Source organism: Prosopis cineraria, unplaced genomic scaffold (genome assembly GCF_029017545.1).
Source record: "Prosopis cineraria cultivar Desert tree isolate PC_DT_omini unplaced genomic scaffold, ASM2901754v1 PC797, whole genome shotgun sequence".
Taxonomy (NCBI): Eukaryota; Viridiplantae; Streptophyta; class Magnoliopsida; order Fabales; family Fabaceae; genus Prosopis; species Prosopis cineraria.
The window spans coordinates 20,731-41,690 of NW_026556122.1; the positions used below are offsets into that span (position 1 = coordinate 20,731).

Below are 20,960 nucleotides of genomic sequence, written 5' to 3' on the forward strand. Positions count from 1 at the left end.
ATTACCAATGCCAATGAACCAGGAAAAAGAACAAAGATATTGCCATTTAGATACTCGCGCAATGATTTGATATTTTGATTGATTGATAACGAAATTAATTTAAATTTATTGCAAATATTAGAGGATTTTGTGAATGTAATAATATAATCATATTTTTTAATTTTTCAGTATTTTTCAATTATTATTTTTTATATTTTATTTGATTTGATTTAGTTGATAATAAAAAGCATTTTAGTATATATACTCTCAATTATTTCATTCTCTTTTTTTGTTGTTATTAATAAGTTTCTATTTTCGCTTCACTTGTGTTTGGGATAAATATGAAACGTTGCTCAAATAGGTCACAGGGTTAGTTGGGTTGAGTAATTGAAACATTAGGCCCAATATAAATGAAAGGGGCCGGCGCTGAGGTTCAATAAAGGCCATAATAAGTTAACATGCTGAAATCTCATCAATTGCAAATATTAGACTGTTGGCCCAAAGACACAATCTTAAGTAATGTTGAAATTTATGCCCAAGTATCTCGATGAAACGGGCTGGTTACCAAAATGGAGAATATGGAATAAAGATCGTGCCATAAGTTTCGCGAGATCCTTGATTCTTCAACAAAACGTGCTAGGTTTCAAGGAGGATGCTACCGCTACTCTAACACTATAAATAGAAGAAGAAAATACAGAAGAAACTAGTTAACACTCAATCAATGACTTGCAATTTTACATTTGTTAGCCCTTTTTGGTTCTCAGTTTTAGGTCTGTAATTTTTTTACATTTCAATAACAATCGAACACTTGTTTTACCAAAGCCTTGTATCTTTTTACATCCGAGTAAACTGTGGTAAGAAAGCTCGAGACCCTTTTATTATCAATTGAGACTCAGCGTCTTTGGCACGCCTGGTATTTTTTATTCACCACAAACAATTTTTGGCACGCCGGTGGGACCTGTGTAACAAAGATGGCAAAGATGTAAAAAGACAAAAGGAATGATGAAACAGGCGCTGGTTCTCACAAACCAGAAGGGACCTCTACGCACGCAGGGTCAGAACACTTATCGCCTGACGCTGAAGCAGCTAAACATCGTGACCATGTAGTACTAATGATGACAGGTAGCAGCAACACGAGCCCTGGCTTAAAGTTAGGAAGTAGACAACCTAACCCACTGATCATATCCAATGGACCTATGGTAAAAGTGCTGTAGGGAATTCAAGACCGAATGGATAAGTAGCTGGAAGAGAACCAAAGGTTCTTTGGATTATCCCTGAAAACATCAGAACACAGGGAGAAAGAACGACAGCAGATCATGATGCAGGCTCTGCATAACAGCATGAAGAACATAGCCGTGTTATTGAGAGGCACTCCTCTAGAAGCAGGGTCGAGTTTAGGGCCGCTTGGAGGGCAGCAAGTAGGAATCAATATAAGTGCTAGCCATCGGGGCCGTACACTTGTATGAGACATCCCTAACCCCAAAATATTTGCTCATACTCATCCTTTAAATAATCCTTTGTATTATTTATAGGAACCCAACACGAGTGGCCCGGGGGGTACGGCAATGATCCCAGAGCGTCAAATCGAGCCTCAAAACCAACTGGTAAACATGGAGGCCCTGAGGGACGCCATTCAGGATATATATAGACCAGGGCTGAGGCCAATCAGCCACCCCACCCTCTCAAAACCATATCCAGAATATATAGACAAAGACAACCCATAACCTCGGGGATATAGGATCCCTAACTTCACATTGTTCTTAAGGGATGGAATGTAGTCGACACTGGAGCACATTGGAAGGTTCACAATCCAATATGGCAAGATTGCTAACTATAAGAACTTCACTAACTTAAAGCTGAGATTGTTCCTGAATACTTTCATGGGCCCGACGTTCACATGGTATACGTCAATACCCCGTAACTCAATCATCAATTGGATGAAATGGAGCAGAAGTTCCATATCTAGTTCTATAAGGTTGAGCTGGAGGTCAGCATAGCAGAACTCTGCAAACTCACACAACAAGCCAGAGAGATGGCGGACCAATACTTGATAAGGTTTAAATGTTTGAGGAGCAAGTGCCATATGTCGCTTCTAGAAACTAAATTCGTCAAGCTGACACAAGCAGGACTGGATATAGAACTCTAAAAGAAATTTTAAGAGATGGAATTTTGAGATTTTTATGAACTTGTGCCAAAGTATGGGGTTATGAGGAACTACTCAAGGAAGATGACCATCATCGACGGACTATGGCAAGAACTTATTTTGAAGACCTAGACATGGCGATGGCGAAACTAAGGAATGCTGTCAACTACACATGCCCCGCTCTGATAAGGAAGGCCAGAGAGCTTCTCAAAAGGTTGAACGCAATCCAGTACATCATTGATACCACTAAAACAAAGGAAATCTTTAATTTCCTCCTCAAAGAAAACTTTATCTCTCTGCCCACTGATCATAAAATCCTTTCAAAGGAAGAACAGAGAGGGAAAGAATACTGTAAGTACCATCATTCGTAGAGTCACAACACCAAGGCGTGTTGGGAATTCAAGAATGTCATTTAGGACCGAATCAATAAGGGAGTTCTAAAATTCTCTAAGAAAGAGTCCATGGTTGTAGACGAGGACCCATTCCCACCATTTGCCACAGTCAACATAGTGGAGATAAACTTTGGCAATAGATGACTCAGGAAAAGTGATAGTAGGTAGAAAGATGGGAGAACCTAGAACATCTGGAGCAGGGATAAAGTGACTCAAGAAAACTTTAAGATAGTATGGAACTACTTGGGGAAACCTACGAGTCGGTCTAGCAGGAACAAGTCTTCTAGATAGGACGTGGGCCCAGAAGATCAGAGCATCAAAAGCCTGGACGACTCTAAGGAAGTTTAGGACTGCTTGGGAGAAACCCAGAATGAAGGCAACCAGCAGAAAATGAAGGGAAATAGCAAACGACCCTCGAGATGGGATATTAGCCCAGGGAGATTAATAATGATAGAGCTAGATGGATCTAAGTTGGTCTGGGACTGCCTAGGAGAACTGTCTGGCGAATTCGAATTCTTCGTAAAGTACTCAGCGCCCCCAGGAGCAGGTGAACTATTCATAAGAACACCAACAGTTGGGACGTAGGCCTTGATAGCCTACCTTTACCACTATTAACAATATCAGAAAGCAACACAGAGCTTCCTTCAAAGCCAAAAGCCGCTAAGGGCTTAAGTACGTTCGTTACACTACCTAGCAACGTGCCGCCTCTAAAATGAAAAGTCGTGAGACATAAGAAGTTCTTAGTTGCCTTAACAAGGACCTAAAAATTACGTCTTCAATGAAAGTGGGCTTAATAGAGATACCTCAAAGATGAAGACGTTGTAGCCCAGAGCCCAGAAACTTTAGAAGGTCGTCAGAAGCTCGACAAGGATATCAATGTTAGCCAGGGATAGCTGGATTAGGTTGTACAAACCTATCTCTTTCCACTGAGGTGCATATTCTAACTTCAAGTGCCTCACCCAATTAACCCAAGTGTGAGAAGACCGAGGCCAGTTCCTAAGTTTTCTTTAGGACGACTCAAGAAAGGTAAAGTTGTTTGAGCTAAGACCAAGTTGCGAATGGAGGTCAGTGGCCATATATTTGACTGAGTAAGGGCTGTGACTTCGGACAAGTTGGGAGAGATGGTCAGGTACCTGACGTCACTTTTATTAGAGATTTAAAAGCTCCAAAGAGAAGTACTGAAAAAAACAATGCATAGGTAACATACTTTTCTAATAAAATAGAAAGGCTAAACGTGAGAAGCGAGAAACTTACCAGAAAGCCACTGATTCGTGGAATGATAAATCCTTCTACAAAGAGATGAACAATTATTAGAATAGGGAACCAATCTAAAGGAAAAAAGGATTTTCAAACTACTGAATACATACTATCACAAACCTGTCGAGTGGGGTAACGAGATTCTGGATAATCGCCAGAAAATCAAGCAGACTCCCAGCGGAGGTGGAAGATAGAGCAACAATAGAAGAAGTGGCAGAAGTGAAGGAAGCCATTTGAGAGCAAAGGTAAGAGGAATATGAAAGAGTGAATGCTTGAAGTTTAAGAAACGACAGAAAGGGTAAGAGAAGTGACCAGAAAAAAAAAGAAATGAGTTTATATCAACAAAGGGCGCTCAGAAATGAAGTGATATTTCAACTTTTTCAAACGTGCCATGTGGCTTATGTTATTAGCTATTAGCACATGGGGGCATTGTTTAGGCTAAATATGAAATGTCACTCAAATAGGTCATAGGACTAGTTGAGCTGAGTAATTGAAGCGTCAGGACCAATATAAACAAAAAAGGCCAGCCTCTAGGCTTAATAAAGGCCATAATAAGTTAACATGCCGAAATCCTGTCAGCTGTAAATATTAAATCATTAGCACGAAGACATGATCTTAAGCAGTGCCAAAATCTATACCCAAGTATCTCGATGAAATGGGCTAGTTATCAAAATAGAGAGCATGAAATAAAGACCGTACCATGAGTTTTATGAGATCCCTGATTCTTCGGCAAAACGTGCTAGGTTTTAAGGAGGAGGCTACCACTATTCTGACACTATAAATAGAAGAAGAAAATACAAAAGAAACTAATCAACACTCAATCAAAGACTTGCAATTTTACATTTGTTAGTCCTTTTTAGTTCTCAATTTTAGGTCTATAATCTTTTTACATTTTAATAACAATCGAACACTTATTCTACTAAAGCCTTATATCTTTTTATATTCGAGTAAACTATGGTAAGGAAGCTCGGGAATCTTTTGTCATCAATTGAGACTCAATGTCTCTGGCACACCTGGTATTTGTTGTTCACCACGAACAACTTGTAATTTGTAAATCTCTATTTTCATAAGAAAATTAAATAAATTAACAACATTTTTATATTTTTTAATGGTTTTTTATTTATATATTTATTCATATATATGTATTGAAAAGTTAGTTTTGTTCAAATAAACACTTGAAAATTTTTTCAAAATTTATTTAAAATTTTAAAAATAATACAAATATAAAAATCAAATCACTAACTATTTTGATAATATACTTTAATTAGAAATAAGTTGATGGGTTCAGGAATATTATTTTAATAATATTTTAATTTATTTTTAATATAGATGGTCCAAATTTAAAGTATTATTATATTATTATATATTATAGAAAAATAATAATAAAATCCCTCAAAAATATACAAATGATAATCTGGTTTCCCAAAATGCCATAATTTTACTAAAATCTTTAAAACTTTTCTGTCATTAATGAATTTATATAAATGACCAAATTATCCTTGTTGATAATAAACCAATTTATGAATTTTTTTAAATAATCACAACTTTTTTTCTTATATTCACAATAATGAAACAACAAATCATAATTTCACATGTTAAATTCTTGATTTGCTATTGCATTGTTACGAATATAAGAATAAAAGTTATAATTATTTAAACAAAACTTGATAATTATTTTATTTTCAACAAAGATAATTTAATTATTTATATAAATTCTTTAATAACAAAAAAGTCCTTAGGAATTTTAGTGGAATTATAGCATTTCAAGGGACCAAATTGTCATTTGTATATTTTTGAGAGATTTTATTATCATTTTTTCTATATTATATTAATTAAAATAAAAATTTTAAAAAATTATTTTTAATCTAGTTTATATTTAATTTAAAGAATCCAATTGAATATTAAAATTTTTATAATTGATGTATATTAATTATCTAGATTTATTCTTCACAGTTCAGGATTATGCAGAGTGCATCTGGATAATTAATATACATCAATTATAAAAATTTAATATTAAATTCGATCTGCTAAACTAAATCTAGACCGGACTAAAAATAAAAATTTATAAAAATTATAAAATAATTTTAATAAGTTTTTTTATTTTAATAAATATAACATATAATAATAAATTAAATATGGATGGTCCATGTAATGTTCACTTTGACACTATTAGGACAACACTCTTATATGCCGTTATGATAACCAAAATTAGATAAAATCTCAAGAAGAAGTTATCACAACCTTAGGGTTTAAAAGATAATTAGTTAAAATATTGAGATTCTAAGAAAACCTTTTTTAAAATATGTTGTTTGAGTTAAAATCATAGTTCAAAATTAATTAAATATAGTAACGGAAGCATGAAAATCAAAACAGCAATTGAAGCAAGCTGAAACAAATCTAGAAAATTCTCCATATTCTGGCTCGTCTGTCACGATGCAAGCTGCACCCACCGCGGAAAATGGCACAAAGGAACAAGTCCCTCTAAGGCCATTTGCGCTATAGCGCACCTACTATTTTGCCATCCGAAGTCTTATTTGAGTAGTTTAAGTGTCCACACAAAGCTCTCCAAACCCTCTAACTAATGGCATCGGTCTCACACTCAAACAATCATCCATTAAAAAGATGAACACTCGAATCTAAAATGGTTCATTTTCATCTCAAAACACATTCAAAAGTGTCCAACTCACAATACCAAATGCCATTAACCCTAGAGACACTTTAACCACCTTAAATAAACCACACACAACATGACAATTCATTCATATCAAACAAATAAGCAATTACACTCAAAATGACCACCAAAGCCCTATTTGACAATAACACAAAGGGGTGGATTAAATTTAACACACATTAATTTGGTCATGTTGGCATATAAATCACTTCAAGTATATTGCTTGTAATTGTAACTTGGCCAAGTACACACACTCAATTCACAATATCAACCTTGGACCAAGATATGCATACTTATCATAAATTCATACAAGTGATAAACAAATAATGTCATGTTTCTAAATTGACATTATGTAATGGCAATATTCGTTACAATACCTAAAAAGAGGAAAGGGAAGAGCTATACAACTATTGCTCTTCACTCTTCAATTGTCCCTTCCTTCCTTTACCCCTACCAGAGCCCTCGCCTGTAAAATATAACCACAGGGTGAGATAAACATTTCAGTAACAGAATAATTTACTATTATTAATTAACATGCACAACCATAAGGGAGTAAAGCTTTTAAATACCATAATATACTTTTAACATAGTTCAAGATAATTTTTTCATTTCCACTGTAGCATATTCAACAATTCATTTTTAAAAACATAAATTATTTACCACTAGTATGACCATTCTACCATCTAAGCCTCCATATCACCCCGATTGAAACTATAGGCTCTTAGACCAAGTGCACATTTACAATGGTCCGAGCTCACCTTCAGTGGTAGGATCACCTGGCCAAAGGTGTCCTATCCCATTTCTGGACTATGGTTTCCCCCTATCGCACACAAATTGGGATGTTGTTACTCTAACACCGTATCACTGATGTTAAGAAGCGTCACTCTCCAATGCTGTATCTCACATGGATACTAAGGAGAAAATCTCCAACGCCATACCTCACTAAACACTAAGGAGATATATGCTATATGGATTGTCACTACCCTTCCTATAAGTAAACTCTCACCTCCTAACATGATCATGCTTAAACTCATCATGTGTAACACATATATATTTCACATTTCTCAGCCAGCCCACATAAAACTTTCATCATGTCAATTATTGCAATTCGTTTAACATGCATGAAAAATCACATTTCGCAATATGAAAGGTTATCAAATTTCAAGTTCAAATCAACATATCTACTCACAAACAATTATGCAATATAATTAAGTAGTGTAAATTATTTTGTTACCTCAACTCTTTGTCACATAAAAGGGTTATCATGGCTTAATGTTAGCTCCACACATTCTATATGCATGAGGTAACTCAAGTAATACTCAATCTACATAATCAAGTGAAAATTGTCAATTATCACTTTGAATAAACCCTGAATTCACTAGGTTCTAAATACCCATAACACTCAAATTTCTTTTTAACAACACCAACCATTCCCAAACACTCTAACCATCCTATTAAACATCCCAACATACTAACACTAGTCAATTTCTCACATTGTCTCAAAATCTTTAGATTATGCCTAGGGTTTGTCCAAACCCTCAACAAAAATTCTCAATCACCATAAAACTCATAAACTTAGGGTTGATTTAACTCCCAAGACTTTAAAAAAGCTAATGGCTTCGGCCTAAACCTAAGGAAATCAAAATAAGAGCCCCCATTGCCCCATAAGTCCATACTTTCGCATAATGAGGGAGAAGAGGAAATGTGAAACTTACCTAATAATAATTCAAGCTCTAAATGCTCCCAATGTGGTTTAAGGATTGTGCCCTAGCAGAACACAAGCTCTTCTCCATTACTCTCTCATTATCTCTTTTTTTTTCTTTTGTTTTTGATCTATTTTCGTGTTTGATAAGTGCTAATTTTGCACATGTGCCGCGGCACATTGACACGCCTGCCGTGGTGCATGACACAGAAACCCCTACCAAAATTTAAACTCTCTTTCATGCCATGGCCTGTTCAAACACCGACCTAGCCCTTTTCTAAGGCTATTCGAGGATCCAAAAAACTATATTAGTCTCCCATAAACCTCATTACTCAATAATTTATCTAAATTGATCAATTTACCCTTGAAAATACCTATAATTACTAAATGAAAAAAATTTAGGATGTTACAGTTTAGATGTCATCTCAAGGTGAGATGAGCATAGAAATCGGTCTGGTGATAAGGTGATTTGGAATGTTTCTAATCCATTACATAAAACCTTTGAGATAATTTGATTAACCACATGGCAAAGGTAATTGGTCTAAATTCATTTAACTTTTGCATTCCACTGTCCTTTTTTTTTAAAGAAAAGGCACAATGAAGGTTGAAGAAATTATGTAACTTCCTAGTGGAGAAAAAAAGATTTTACCTATTAAATAACATCCTTTTTTGCAATGTCCCATGTTTTCAAGAGATAATAAAATTTTTAGTCACTCAAATTTATCTTAATTATTGATTTAGTCTTTCAAGTTTAATTTTTATTGATTTAGTCATTTATGTGTTTTAAATTATCATGTGAGTCATTTAAGTTTTAGGACACAAGCCAACTCTTAAAATAATATAATGTGTAAAGCTATTGATGAATTAACATATACATATAGCTAAGTATAAACAAATTAGCCCTCATCAATTTTATTTTTATCAATATAATCCCTTACATTACTTGATATTTTGTTATCTTGTTTTTAAAAATTTCAGAGCATGCTTTATTCAAAACTAAATAATTACACTTATTTTTTCTTAAAATACATTATAGTAATTAATATTGTGTTATTCATATTAGCAAATTTTAATAGTGTTTCCTTTTTTTAAAATAATAAGGACTAAATTGATAGTTGCAATAAATTTCAGAGACTAACTCAATAAAAATTAAAGTTAACAAATGAAATCAATAATTCAGACAAAGTTAAGAAATTAAAAATTACATTATTTCTTTTGTTTTTTTAATAAAACTTAGCATTCAATCATGGGGACCTGGGATTCCATTTGAATTAATGGTTTTCACTGTAAGTTCAATCTCTTTAATTAATAATTCCTTATATATATATATATATATATATGAGACGACCTTGGCACATTAACATTTGTAACATAGAACCCATTTTTAATCCAAGAAATTCTAGATTTCTAAGCCCACAGATTTTCTTCACAATTATCTAAAGTCGATTTCTGATATTTTTTTATCTTGTGCATCACAATTTAAATGAAATATTTCATGTTGTATGATAGCCAAATTTGTTTCCAATCAATTAATACTATTTCTAATTCTAATATTATCAATTTGTTATTTATTTCACTCAAACCCTTCATTTAGACGAAAAGAAAAATAGGGAGAAAAGAAAACTAAAAGGAAAAAGTTCTAAAAATTGTAAAAAATTTATTATTTTTAAAAAATTTCTCTTCTCATTATTTTTTCCCACATTTCTCTCCATCCAAACCAAACCTAAGAGCTCATACCCCTACTATTTTCGACCTGCCTGTGATCCTCATTCAAACATCATCAAAATAAACATCATCCCATATTACTTTTTTTATGGTATCCTACTAAAGGCAATATATTTAAATACAAACTAGAAAAAGTATCTATATATAAAAAAATTACACAAGGCTCTGTCCAAATATGCCCACATAGAGTCAAAGGCATTGTCAGATTGATTCTTAGTCTATATGAATCAATTGCCATTCAGTTTTATATCAATTAACTAAGTTGAATCGATGTTCTGATGAAACAAATTAAAACATTTCCTTTAGCTTCATTGATTTTACTTTATTTTTTTCTTAGATAAATACAAAACTGTCATAAACTATTTAAAATTATATCCAATAATCCTTGACAGCAACGAGAGGGAAGCAAAAAAGAGATAATAAAAGGAAAAGACATAGTGGAAAAAGAGAATTACAAAACTCACAAGGAGGGGGAGCATAAGAGATAATGAGGGACAGTGATGAAGTTAGAACCCTAAGCTGGGGACAAATTGTACTGTTCGTTAATAACACGATCAATTATTAGATTAGTTATTTATTTTTTATTTTGTGTTTATGATTATTATTTATTTATTTATTAATTGGAGACGTTATTTACTGAAATTTTTTTTTTGATATTTAGATAGTAGAAGTGGACCTATTCTTTAATAGATCTTGTGGAACTCCTTGAGAAGAGAAATATTTTGTTGCTTCAACTATATTGTGGAATAATGTAAATATTTAAACATTTTATCTTTTTGTTTTAAAATCAATCCATGAATCATATAGGCAGGATTCTTAATTAAATTATTTTGGTTGGTATATACTGTATCGGAGTAAAACTCCAAATGCTGCTTAGATGTATTTTTGGTAGGTTGTAGAGATTTCAAGAAATCCAACTTACAACGGAGACTCTACTAAAATTTTTACAGCTAGTTTAAGTATTTTGTTTCTATTAATAATTGCTTAATATAAGTGATGATTGTACGATAAAATTGAAATTAATATGTTAGATGTGTTAAGAATTTAAACTTATAAAATATGAGTTTTTTATTTTTCAGCTGGTCACACTTTAAAAATTTGGGTGTGACAAATCAATTCATCATCATCAGCATGAGACGTAGGCATCTTTAATTTAATCATTCTACAAATGAAGGATGGTTTTACAAAAATATGGCATTAAGATGTTGAGGAAAAACAATGCTTAACTGAAAAAGCATGATCATTATGTAAAAGTCCAGCCCCTTCATTTTTTTTTTCTGGGAAAAGAAATGCAGGAAAACAGACAATCATCAGGAGTAGGCTGTGAAAGACTTGAGTCATCATCCTGGCACCTGACAATTATAAGCTTCTTCCTTCTCCCAAATCCACTAAAAAGAATAAACGAGAAATGTTCCAAATTTCTAGTTAATTCCCAAGATAGCTCCTTTCCTATAGATAATGATATATGTTTCGTGATTAAATTGATAACTGTCATTGTTTACCGATGAAATAAATTTAATCCTCCATAACAAACAACAGGAATGTTATAATAATCAATGTTTTTAAAATTGGACCGGACATTGAATCGAAAAAGTCAACGATTTATGATTCGCATGGTTCAACCGAGTTGGATCAATTGTCCAACCGGTGACGTAATAATTAAATTAAAAAAATTATATATATATATATATATAATAATTTAAATATAAGAAATACATATAAAATTTCTATTTAACTTAAAAAAAATTATTTTAAGTTTATCATGACTTAATAAGCCACATGATATAACATAATATCAAATGATTAAAAAAATTAGTCATTTTTTAAAAAAATTTGATAAAAAATAAAAAAAAGTTTTTTTGAACAGTTCAATTTTTGAAAATCAGATCCGGTTCCCAACTTGATTCCGGTTCCTGGTCCGATCGCCGGTTTGAAATGGATCAATCCGGCTCAACTCCTAAAATGATTTTTTTCTATGAACCAGATCGATCGATGGTTAGATTAGTCCGACTATTTGGTCCAATCTGATTTTTAAAACACTGATAATAACATTGATAGTTAGCAGAATTGACAGGTGGAAGCAGATACTACTCAGATCATCTTATTATGATATTTTTTGGAGCAAACAGATCATCTTATTAATTAAATGCCGAATTTGGGCCTACATTTCATTGACTTTTATTTGGCGAATACGAGGCAGCAGCTGAACCCTCCAATCATGTGTATCCATAGTAGGGTCTGCACCATGAGAGGATATTTTGAATGATTGAACCTATTCAATCCAAATCAGACAAGGTACCAAAATTTGACCAATTAAATGAAATCAAGCTTTAAAAGCAAGCATATAAATTGAGCAGGCATTTTTAAACAAGTCAATAGAAACTGCTGGCTTATTAAGAAAATAATGGACTCAAGATCATAAATACTCTTGCGAAAACCAAAACCCACATTTAAAAAAAAAAGGTTGGGCACCTGATATCAGCTCGTGTTCATAATTCAGCAAATTCCTCAAGTGAAGAGATGAGATAGCATGACGTGAAAGTGAAATTCCCAGTCCTCATCTTTCATGGCTATAACTAGTACTATTCCTAATGCATCATACACCAAAATCGTTTGGAATATGTTTCTTTTCCGTTAAAATAAACTAGCACTTGATCATCCATCGTCTAGAGAACTGAGATTAGTTTCCCAGTACTTTCAAATTCTTCGCGAGTTGGAAAATATTTCACATATGCCAGCCGTAATGGAAGGTAAAGAGGTTCACCCAAGTGATAACAAGTACTGGAAAAGCATGCTATAACAAATCAGAGAAATATGATCTCTCCCAAAGCAATAGTATTTTGTAAAACATGTTTTGAAAAAAAAAAATAATAAAAAATATGTATTTTTTTATTCTCTTTTATTTTTCAGAATAATAATCCCAAAATATTTAAAAAATATTTCTATTTTTTTCTATTCTGCAGAATAATATTTTATTTTTTATTCTCCAAAATATTTTTTTAAAAAATATGTTACTAAACAGATTGTTTTATTTTTTTATTCTGGAGAACAGAAAACTATTTTCATAACAGGTTGCCAAACAGGTTTGTAAATAATTTATATGATTTTTGAATAAATTTTTAGAAAAGTAAAATTGAAAATATGAATTGAAAAACAAGTAATAGTATCTTATCATATAACCATGATTTTGAGTTCACAATTAATTTTGGCATGTATGAGGGTGTTTGGATATTTTTAAAAAAACCATGATAATTGGTTCATAATTAATTTTGGCATGTATAATGAGTGTTTGATTTTTTTTTTTTGGAAAACATGGTTTTTTAACCATAATTGATTTTAATATGTAACAAGGATGTTTGGATATATTTTCACAAAACTATGATTTTACTTGCTTTTCATTTTTCATTTTAATTCTACTTTTTAATTCTAATTAAAATTAATCTTATTAATTAATTTTATAATCAATTATACACCTCATAACATAATTAATTATATTCAAAATCAATCATATTAATTAGTTTGCTTATAATTAATTATACACAACTGAAATCTAATTGATTATTTTTTGAAAAATATGGTTTTTTATCCATAATTAATTTTAATATGTAACAAGGATGTTTGGATATATTTTCACAAAACCATAATTTTACTTGTTTTTTAATTTTGCATTTTAGTTCTACTTTTCAATACTGATTAAAATCAATCTTATTAATTAATTTTATAAATAAATTATATATCCCATAACATAATTAATTATATTCAAAATCAATCATATTAATCAGTTTGTTTATAATCAATTATGTACAACTGAAATTCAAATATTTCCCTTGTCTCAATTCTTAAGTAATCAACCACCGCATTAAATTTTAAATGATCTAGATTTAATATTTTTTAGTATTTTTTTTAATTTTTTTCAATGCTCTCCTAAACTATTCAAATCAAGTTTGGATGGAAAGATAGAAAATATGAGAAAAAAATTGAATAGAAAACAACCTGCTTGGACAAGGAAGGAAAAGTGGAAAAGAAAATCTTTCCATTTCTTCAACCCAAGCATCCTCATCGGCATTGCCTTGCACTATTCTTCCTTGGTATTATCGTCCTCGCTCATTTTCCCCCAATGATTGGATTTTTTTTTCATTTTTTCAATTCTTTTTTTTAATTTTGTCTTATTTTTCTGATTCTATCTTCTTCACAGAAATATACCCAGTAGATGGATATGTTCATCCACCCCCCTATGCTTCTCTTTCCAAGGCTTTGATTTTTGATTTTCTCACAATTGAAAAATATTCCACTCATGCGGATGAGGATATGGAAAATATTTTTAATCTTGATTTTGAAGTATAACCTTTGGTTTTGATTTATTCAAAACTAGTTGGGCATTAGTGTAATCTTTAAGTACCTTCTTAAAGTTCGAAATTGATTTTGAATGTTAAATTTAAGAGGAAGGATTGTATATTAATTAATATATTTTGTATCTGAATCTTGAAGTATATATTTGTATATATTAGGAAGGAGTTTGTGTGTGTGTGTATTTGATACAATGAAGGAGTATACATTAATATATATTAATTTTTAATTCTGGTATGAAATTCAGTTTCTTGATACATTTTGATAAAGGGGTATTATAATTATTACCATATTTGCTCTTTTTTCTCTGTTTTTTCTTCTATTTAAATGTAATGAGCGGTAACAATTTCTTTTTCAATTTTTTTCATTTCCTTTAAAGTTTTCTTCCCCCAAATCGGAGTTGGGAGGAAAGAATAATCCGATCTAGTATAGTGATTTATATTTATTAGATTATTTTTCATAAATCTTGTCATAAACCATTATATCATGGTTTAACACTTAATAATGACCTTTGTCATCCCTCTTTTGGCCAACTTGACAGAGGCGGTTGAAAGTTGGAAGTTGAGGAGAAAATGATCCGAAAAGCAAAAAGAAAATAAGGAGGAGAAAATTAAGAAGAGAAATTACAAAAAAAAAGTTTTTTTACTATTTTTAGAAACTTTTTTCTTTTAATTTTACTTGTTCTCTATTTTTTTTATCCATCTCTATTTTTTTCTTATCCAACCAAAGAATAAGGTCCAAAGCCACTCCAAATCCTATGCAAGCATTCCTTCTCATTAGTCATTACGTCAAAGGCCCTATAAGCCAATATTGCAAAACGACACACTACAGAGGACATACAGAGGACACTACAATCGAAATAGTGGCCTGGCCATTAACATTTGGTCCACATCATTTGCAATGGCCCGAGGAAATGAGACAACGAGTATATGAAAATACGGCTATCGATAAAAAACAAAGAAAAAAAAAAATCAGCTATCTATAGATTGGTGACAAAATCAGCTAGCCACTGAGGCCGCTTCCTTTTTCTTATAGATTGTCTTCCTGAAGCATTTCTCTCTCCCTCTGATGGTGCCACCTGCCCTCCAAGCACTTGAGCCCGCCTAACAGTAACAGACCCTATTCACCATTCAAAAAATAAAAAATATGTTTTCTTAACATTCACCATTCAAAAAATAAGCTTCATTTGATCCACAACATAGAGCATTGATAACTTCTTCATGGTTCTTAAAAAAAAAATAAAAGTTTGTTGGAACTTTTATCTTTTAAAAATTGCATATTTTTTCAATTATTCACTCATTAAATTTCCTAAATAGATGCCTTAATAATGACAATTGAAATTCCAATAGATCTATTTTCTAAAGAAATAAGAAATGAAGTGGAGGTATAGTTAAAAAAATTATAAAAACTATCTAATACACTATATTTTGGACAGTGATTCTAACAAATGTCCCATATTATGAACAAGAGAGTGCATCATTTCCAAACCACCTACCTTAAATATTAATATATATATATATATATAGACTTCATTGAAAACATTCAAATTGAGCGAAGACATGTCACATCTTTCAAGACAACTACATACATTTTGCACACAGTTCACGAGATACATTATTTAACGGTGTTGGGCATTGGCTTTCCTCCTCTGAAAGGAGAAGAGAAACCAATATAGATTTGGACCATTAAATTGGATTTGATGATTTAGATTTGATAATTTTTAAAATTATATATTTAATGTGAAATGTTCAAATTTGCAGTAGAAAAATAGAGGAGAAAAAGCAGTGGAGAGAAACCACCCCTTATTTCACACACACACTCCATGAGATACATTATTTTACACACTGCGCATACTTCTACACATGCACCATAAAACCTAACATCATTAGCTTAGTTCTCATTAAGTTTTATTCACAAATCAAAACATCAAATTGTTCTGACCCCAAAAAAAAAAAAGGTATGAAAGTACTATCAGCTCATGACCTTGCATAGGCTACTTGTAGCAAACAGATCAGACCATGAAGCTTTTGAATTCCAATACCTGTATCTGAAGGTCCATCACCATTGTCACCAAGGTTTGATCGCATAGAGTTAGCTATGGTGTTTTGGCCTCTATTTTCCATTGTCAGCATCTTCAATGATATTCTCCGAAGATAATCAGCCTGAAATGAGGGAATGTTAGAGATGAAAGAAATCATGGCAATCCATGATATTCTACAAGACAGTTAACCTACTGCTCAACTTTCTATCACAATTCATCTGCTCAGATGAATGATCTATCAAGAGGGCTGTCAGAATTAAAACTGTGATGCTCTACCTGGCCGTTGCTGCATTGTAAATCTTCTCCTCAAATCTTGCAGCAATTTTACGAAGTTCATCTAATCCCTCTTGGCCAGAAACAGGAAGATGTCTTCTTAATGTTTCCAATCTATAAGGTGAATAACACCAGTTTAATTACAATAACTCATAGGGAAGCATATAGCATTAGACAGTCCTCCAAATAACAAGCATGATCATAAGGTACCGTTCATGCCCTTCACATTTTCCAAAAGAATGCACAGAATTTTGGATTTTGATTAGAAATATAAATGATGACAGTATCAAATACTACTCCTCCTTGTAACATTTCATGTCCATTTTCATATCAAAAAAGGACCAAAAAGCAACACAATAGCATGGACTCATCAAGCTCAGTTCAGAGTTATACATGGATACCATAAATGAATTTCCTAATTGGAGGAGATAATCTCTTTTGCGTCTTAAAAAGCTCCCCTCTCCACAATTAAAAAAAAAAAAAAAAGCATACAATAAGAAGCCTCTTAACTTTTTTTTTTTTTGGCCAATGAAGAAGTCGTCTAACTACACCAAACAAGAAGCAGAATATAACTGAAAAAAACACATAATAATAAGTGTATTAAGAAACCTCCCAAATATCGAATTGCGGTGGGGACCTCTTAAAAAAAATTAAATTAAAAATAAGTTCAAGACACAAAGTATGCAAAAAAATACAATTCAATAGTCATAAGAAAAATTATGTTTTATAGTTCCTCAGCCACAAAACATAATCTTGAGCATCAATCTTAAGTTGGTTATCAATAATTCCGAATAAAAAATGAGAGAACTCTAACGAAGTGTGGAATACGATTTTCCACCATCATGCAATATATGACCAAAGTAAAACAACATAAAAATTTATACATTCTGTTGATGATTCTTCCGCGACTATCAGGTTGCAGTCCAGCCGTCCAATACTCTGTAAAGGATCATCCAACTTGAGTACCTCTCCAATTATTCATACTAACAAATTTAGATTGAGGAATCAATAACAGAGTACTTAAATCATATGATTGTCGATGGAAAAACAATAGTAGCATGGTTGCATGCAGAGAAGACAATAAAAATAACATCAATTAATAATATCAAATCAAAAGAGTAATAAATTACTATGACAGAAAAGCACTCCTATCCAAGACAAAATTACAATGCAAATGCACAAAATTTGGATGATATTCAAATGAAATACAAGAGGTATTTGTTTGAGATAAAAATTAAATGAAAATATCATAAAACTTAGCCAACATTCTATATATGATATCAAACAAAAAAGAAGTTGCAAATTGAAATTTTCGTTAGTGGAAAGCTAAGGCTGAATTGCTAAGAATAAAGTCAGAGTAGACCCTGAACATTCAACCAATACAATGAGTTCAGAGGCTTTAGGATTAAAAACTTCCAAAATCTAAAATGGGTTAATAACTGAATCCGATGGCATAACAGTGATATTGTTCTGGGACTTACTTTCACTTATTAACTGCAACATTGAAGATATTTTCTGTAAATAATCTTCCTGAAATTAGGAAATGCCAAAATGTAAGAAAATTAGCATCACAGCAAATCAGCAATCATGACAGCATTTTAAAAAAAAAAAAAAGTGGGCCACTGCTAAAGTTAAGCCTGTTAAAACAATACTTACATCATGATTCACCCATCTGCATAGATGACCGCAAATATTATAGTAATTGAGATTACACATTATTGTGTATGTACCTGGCTAGTTGCGCCAGCATAAGTCTTCTGCTCAAAACCTTGTGCACTTTTTAGAAATTCAAGTAATTCATCATCATCATCACCGTCAGACTGATACGATTTCAATATACTCATTCTACACAATGAAGAGTCGTGTTACAATGATATGGAATCAAGAAGTTGAGGACTATATACAACGGTCAACTGAAAAAAATATGATCATTATCTAAGCGTCCAGCCCCTTCATTTTTTTTTGGCTGGTTTTTCGTTTTATTGAAAATAAATGATAAGAAAACATGTCATCTGGAGTGGATTGTTACGATGGATGTGCGGACATACACGTAAAGATAAAATTCGAAATGAGCACATACGCGAAAAAGTGAGGGTAGCACCTATTGAGAAAAAATGGTAAAAATCGGTTGACATGGTTTGGACATGTACAAAAAAGACCAAGGGAGGCACCAGTGAGAAGAGTGGAACATATAACTTTGAGTCTGATTAAGAGGGGTAGAAGAAGGCCTAAGAGAACACTCTTAGAAGTTGTTGAACGCGATCTCTTAATTAATAATATTCCTAAAAGTTTGATAAATGATAGAGCACAATGGCGTCTTGCAATCCATGTAGCCAACCCCACCTAGTGGGATAAAGACTTGTTGTTGTTGTTGTTGTTTTTCTTTTCCCAATCTATTAAAACTAATCTAGTTCGCACCCAAGATAGGCATATAACACAAATTTTATTCCAAATATTTTGGGCCATAGTGAAAGTAACAACAAATATCAGCGGCTTTCAAGGTCATAACGACAATATATAGAACACAAAAATAGTTCCTAGTCCCCCAACCAAGGCTATGGGCAAAGATAAGATAAACACTGCCTTCTAGAAATCTTGAATGGAGCTCACATACAGCATTAAAAGTTTGAAATAGAAATGTCCAGCGTTGTCTATAAATGGAAAACACTAGCGTGTCAAGAGAAATTGAATAAATCAAGTAATATGGTTCCTGAACCAGCAAATAGAAGAATCAGCGGTTCGATGGGTTTGCCAATGACATGCAATGCCTGTTATAGCTCCTTTACCATGGGATTCAATGATATATGTTTTGCGATGAAATAAATTTAAGCGTCCGTGACAACGGGGGGATGTTAAGGCAGCATCAACAGTTTGCACAAATGACGTCTCAAAGCAGATACTACTCAGACCATCTTATTAATCAAATAGAGAATTTAGACCTACATTTCATTGACTTTTCTGTGGCGAATATGAGGAAGTAATTGAGCCCTCCAATCATGTGTATCCATAGCACTTCTGCAACTTACGGAGGTCTCCAATAACCGCACCTATTCAATTCAAATTGGCGAAGGTATCAAATGAAATCAAGCTTTGAAAGCAAACGTAGAAATTGAGAAGGTACTTGAAAACAAGCCAAAAGAAACTACTGGTTTAATATGAAAATTATGGACTTAAGATCATAAATACTCTACTGTGAAAACCAAACACCCCCCCAAAAAAAAAGAGCGCCTGATTTCAGCTCGTGTTCATAATTCAGCAAATTCCTCAAGTGAAGTGAAGAAATACTATGATGTGAAACAAGAAATTCCCCATCTCCATCTTTGAGGGCTTAAAAAGCAATATTCCTGATGGATACACCAAATTCGTTTTGAATGTGTTTCACTTCCGATCAAAAAAACTGATACCTGATCATCCATCGTCTAGAGAATTAAGATTATTTTCCCAGTACTTTCAAATTCTTCAAAGATAGAAAATATTTCCCATATACCAGCCATCACGAAAGGTAGAGAGATTCATCTGAGTGCTAATAAGTACTAGAAAGTATGGCATAAGAATCTGAGAGATATGATGTTTCCGAAAGCAAACGAAACTAAATTATCAATACAAAGAAAGAGAAGAACAGTAGGATTACTGGAAGTCTACGATCGGCGCCGATGACTGCTAGTCGAGGACTGACTTGACCGGTTGGTGAGAGAGTGGAGCGAAAGGAAAGGGTGGTTCTGTGCTAGTTGCTGTGGTCGTCACGAAAGAAGCTATTGCCATTTAGATCCTCGCGCAATGATTTGATATTTTTGATTCATTGGTATTAAAATTGATTTAAATTTATTATAAATATTAGAGAATTTTGTGCATGTGATAATCAAATCATATTTTTAGATTCTCAGTATCTTTCCGTTATTATTTTTTATATATTTATTTGATTTGATTTAGTTGATAGTAAAAAGTATTTATGATGCTGCTCCATTAAAAATATATGATAATTTAAAAAAAGTTAGATATTTAAAAATGTAAGGTGTTTTTAGTCTTTTGAAGTGTAATCATTACCTTTTTTTTTAAGTTTTTCTATTGATGAATAATTTTATATTTATTATAAAATATTTAATAAGAGTAAATATAAAAAAATAGGATTAATTTAAAAGTAGGTAATTATTTATTGGGAGGTAAAATTGATTAAAAATGTCTTACATTTTTTGAAAGGAGTAAGTATATACTCTCAATTATTTCATTCACTTTTTTTTTTGTATTGCCAATAAGTTTCTATTTTCCTTCACTTGTAAATCTCTATTTTCATAAAAAAATTAAATAATATAACAAGATTTTTATATTTTATTTTTAGGGTTTTTTATTCTATAATTAGTCATATATATATATATATGGTATGAAAATTCAGCTTTTTCAAATAAACACTTGAAAAAAATTTCAATATTTAT

General features: G+C 32.1%; 2 protein-coding genes across 2 annotated transcripts; both read right to left on the minus strand.

The window, feature by feature from the left end:
• Positions 1–14,969: 14,969 nt before the first annotated feature.
• LOC129298400 (mediator of RNA polymerase II transcription subunit 15a-like) lies at positions 14,970–16,429 on the minus strand. Its single transcript, XM_054936804.1, has 2 exons — positions 16,258–16,429; positions 14,970–15,335 (listed from the first exon to the last, which is right to left on the minus strand). The coding sequence occupies exons 1-2, from the start codon at positions 16,412–16,414 to the stop codon at positions 15,196–15,198; spliced, it is 297 nt and encodes a 98-aa protein (XP_054792779.1). The 5' UTR covers positions 16,415–16,429; the 3' UTR covers positions 14,970–15,195.
• A 100-nt stretch (positions 16,430–16,529) lies between these two features.
• On the minus strand, positions 16,530–20,086 carry LOC129298399 (mediator of RNA polymerase II transcription subunit 15a-like). Its single transcript, XM_054936802.1, has 6 exons — positions 19,935–20,086; positions 19,474–19,577; positions 18,261–18,375; positions 18,012–18,060; positions 17,415–17,469; positions 16,530–16,644 (listed from the first exon to the last, which is right to left on the minus strand). Exons 1-6 carry the CDS (start codon positions 19,944–19,946, stop codon positions 16,530–16,532), a joined length of 450 nt encoding a protein of 149 aa, XP_054792777.1. The 5' UTR covers positions 19,947–20,086.
• Between the last annotated feature and the right edge of the window lie 874 nt (positions 20,087–20,960).

Coding starts and splice junctions, on each gene's coding strand:
- LOC129298400 (XM_054936804.1), bottom strand. CDS start 16,414: ATGATTTCTTTCATCTCTAACATTCCCTCATTTCAGGCTGATTATCTT. Junction 15,336..16,257: donor TGATGGACCTTCAGATACAG/GTATTGGAATTC, acceptor AATGGTGAATAG/GGTCTGTTACTGTTAGGCGG.
- LOC129298399 (XM_054936802.1), bottom strand. Junction 18,061..18,260: donor ATGCTGGCGCAACTAGCCAG/GTACATACACAA, acceptor TCCTAATTTCAG/GAAGATTATTTACAGAAAAT. Junction 16,645..17,414: donor GGAAGAATCATCAACAGAAT/GTATAAATTTTT, acceptor TTCACCTTATAG/ATTGGAAACATTAAGAAGAC.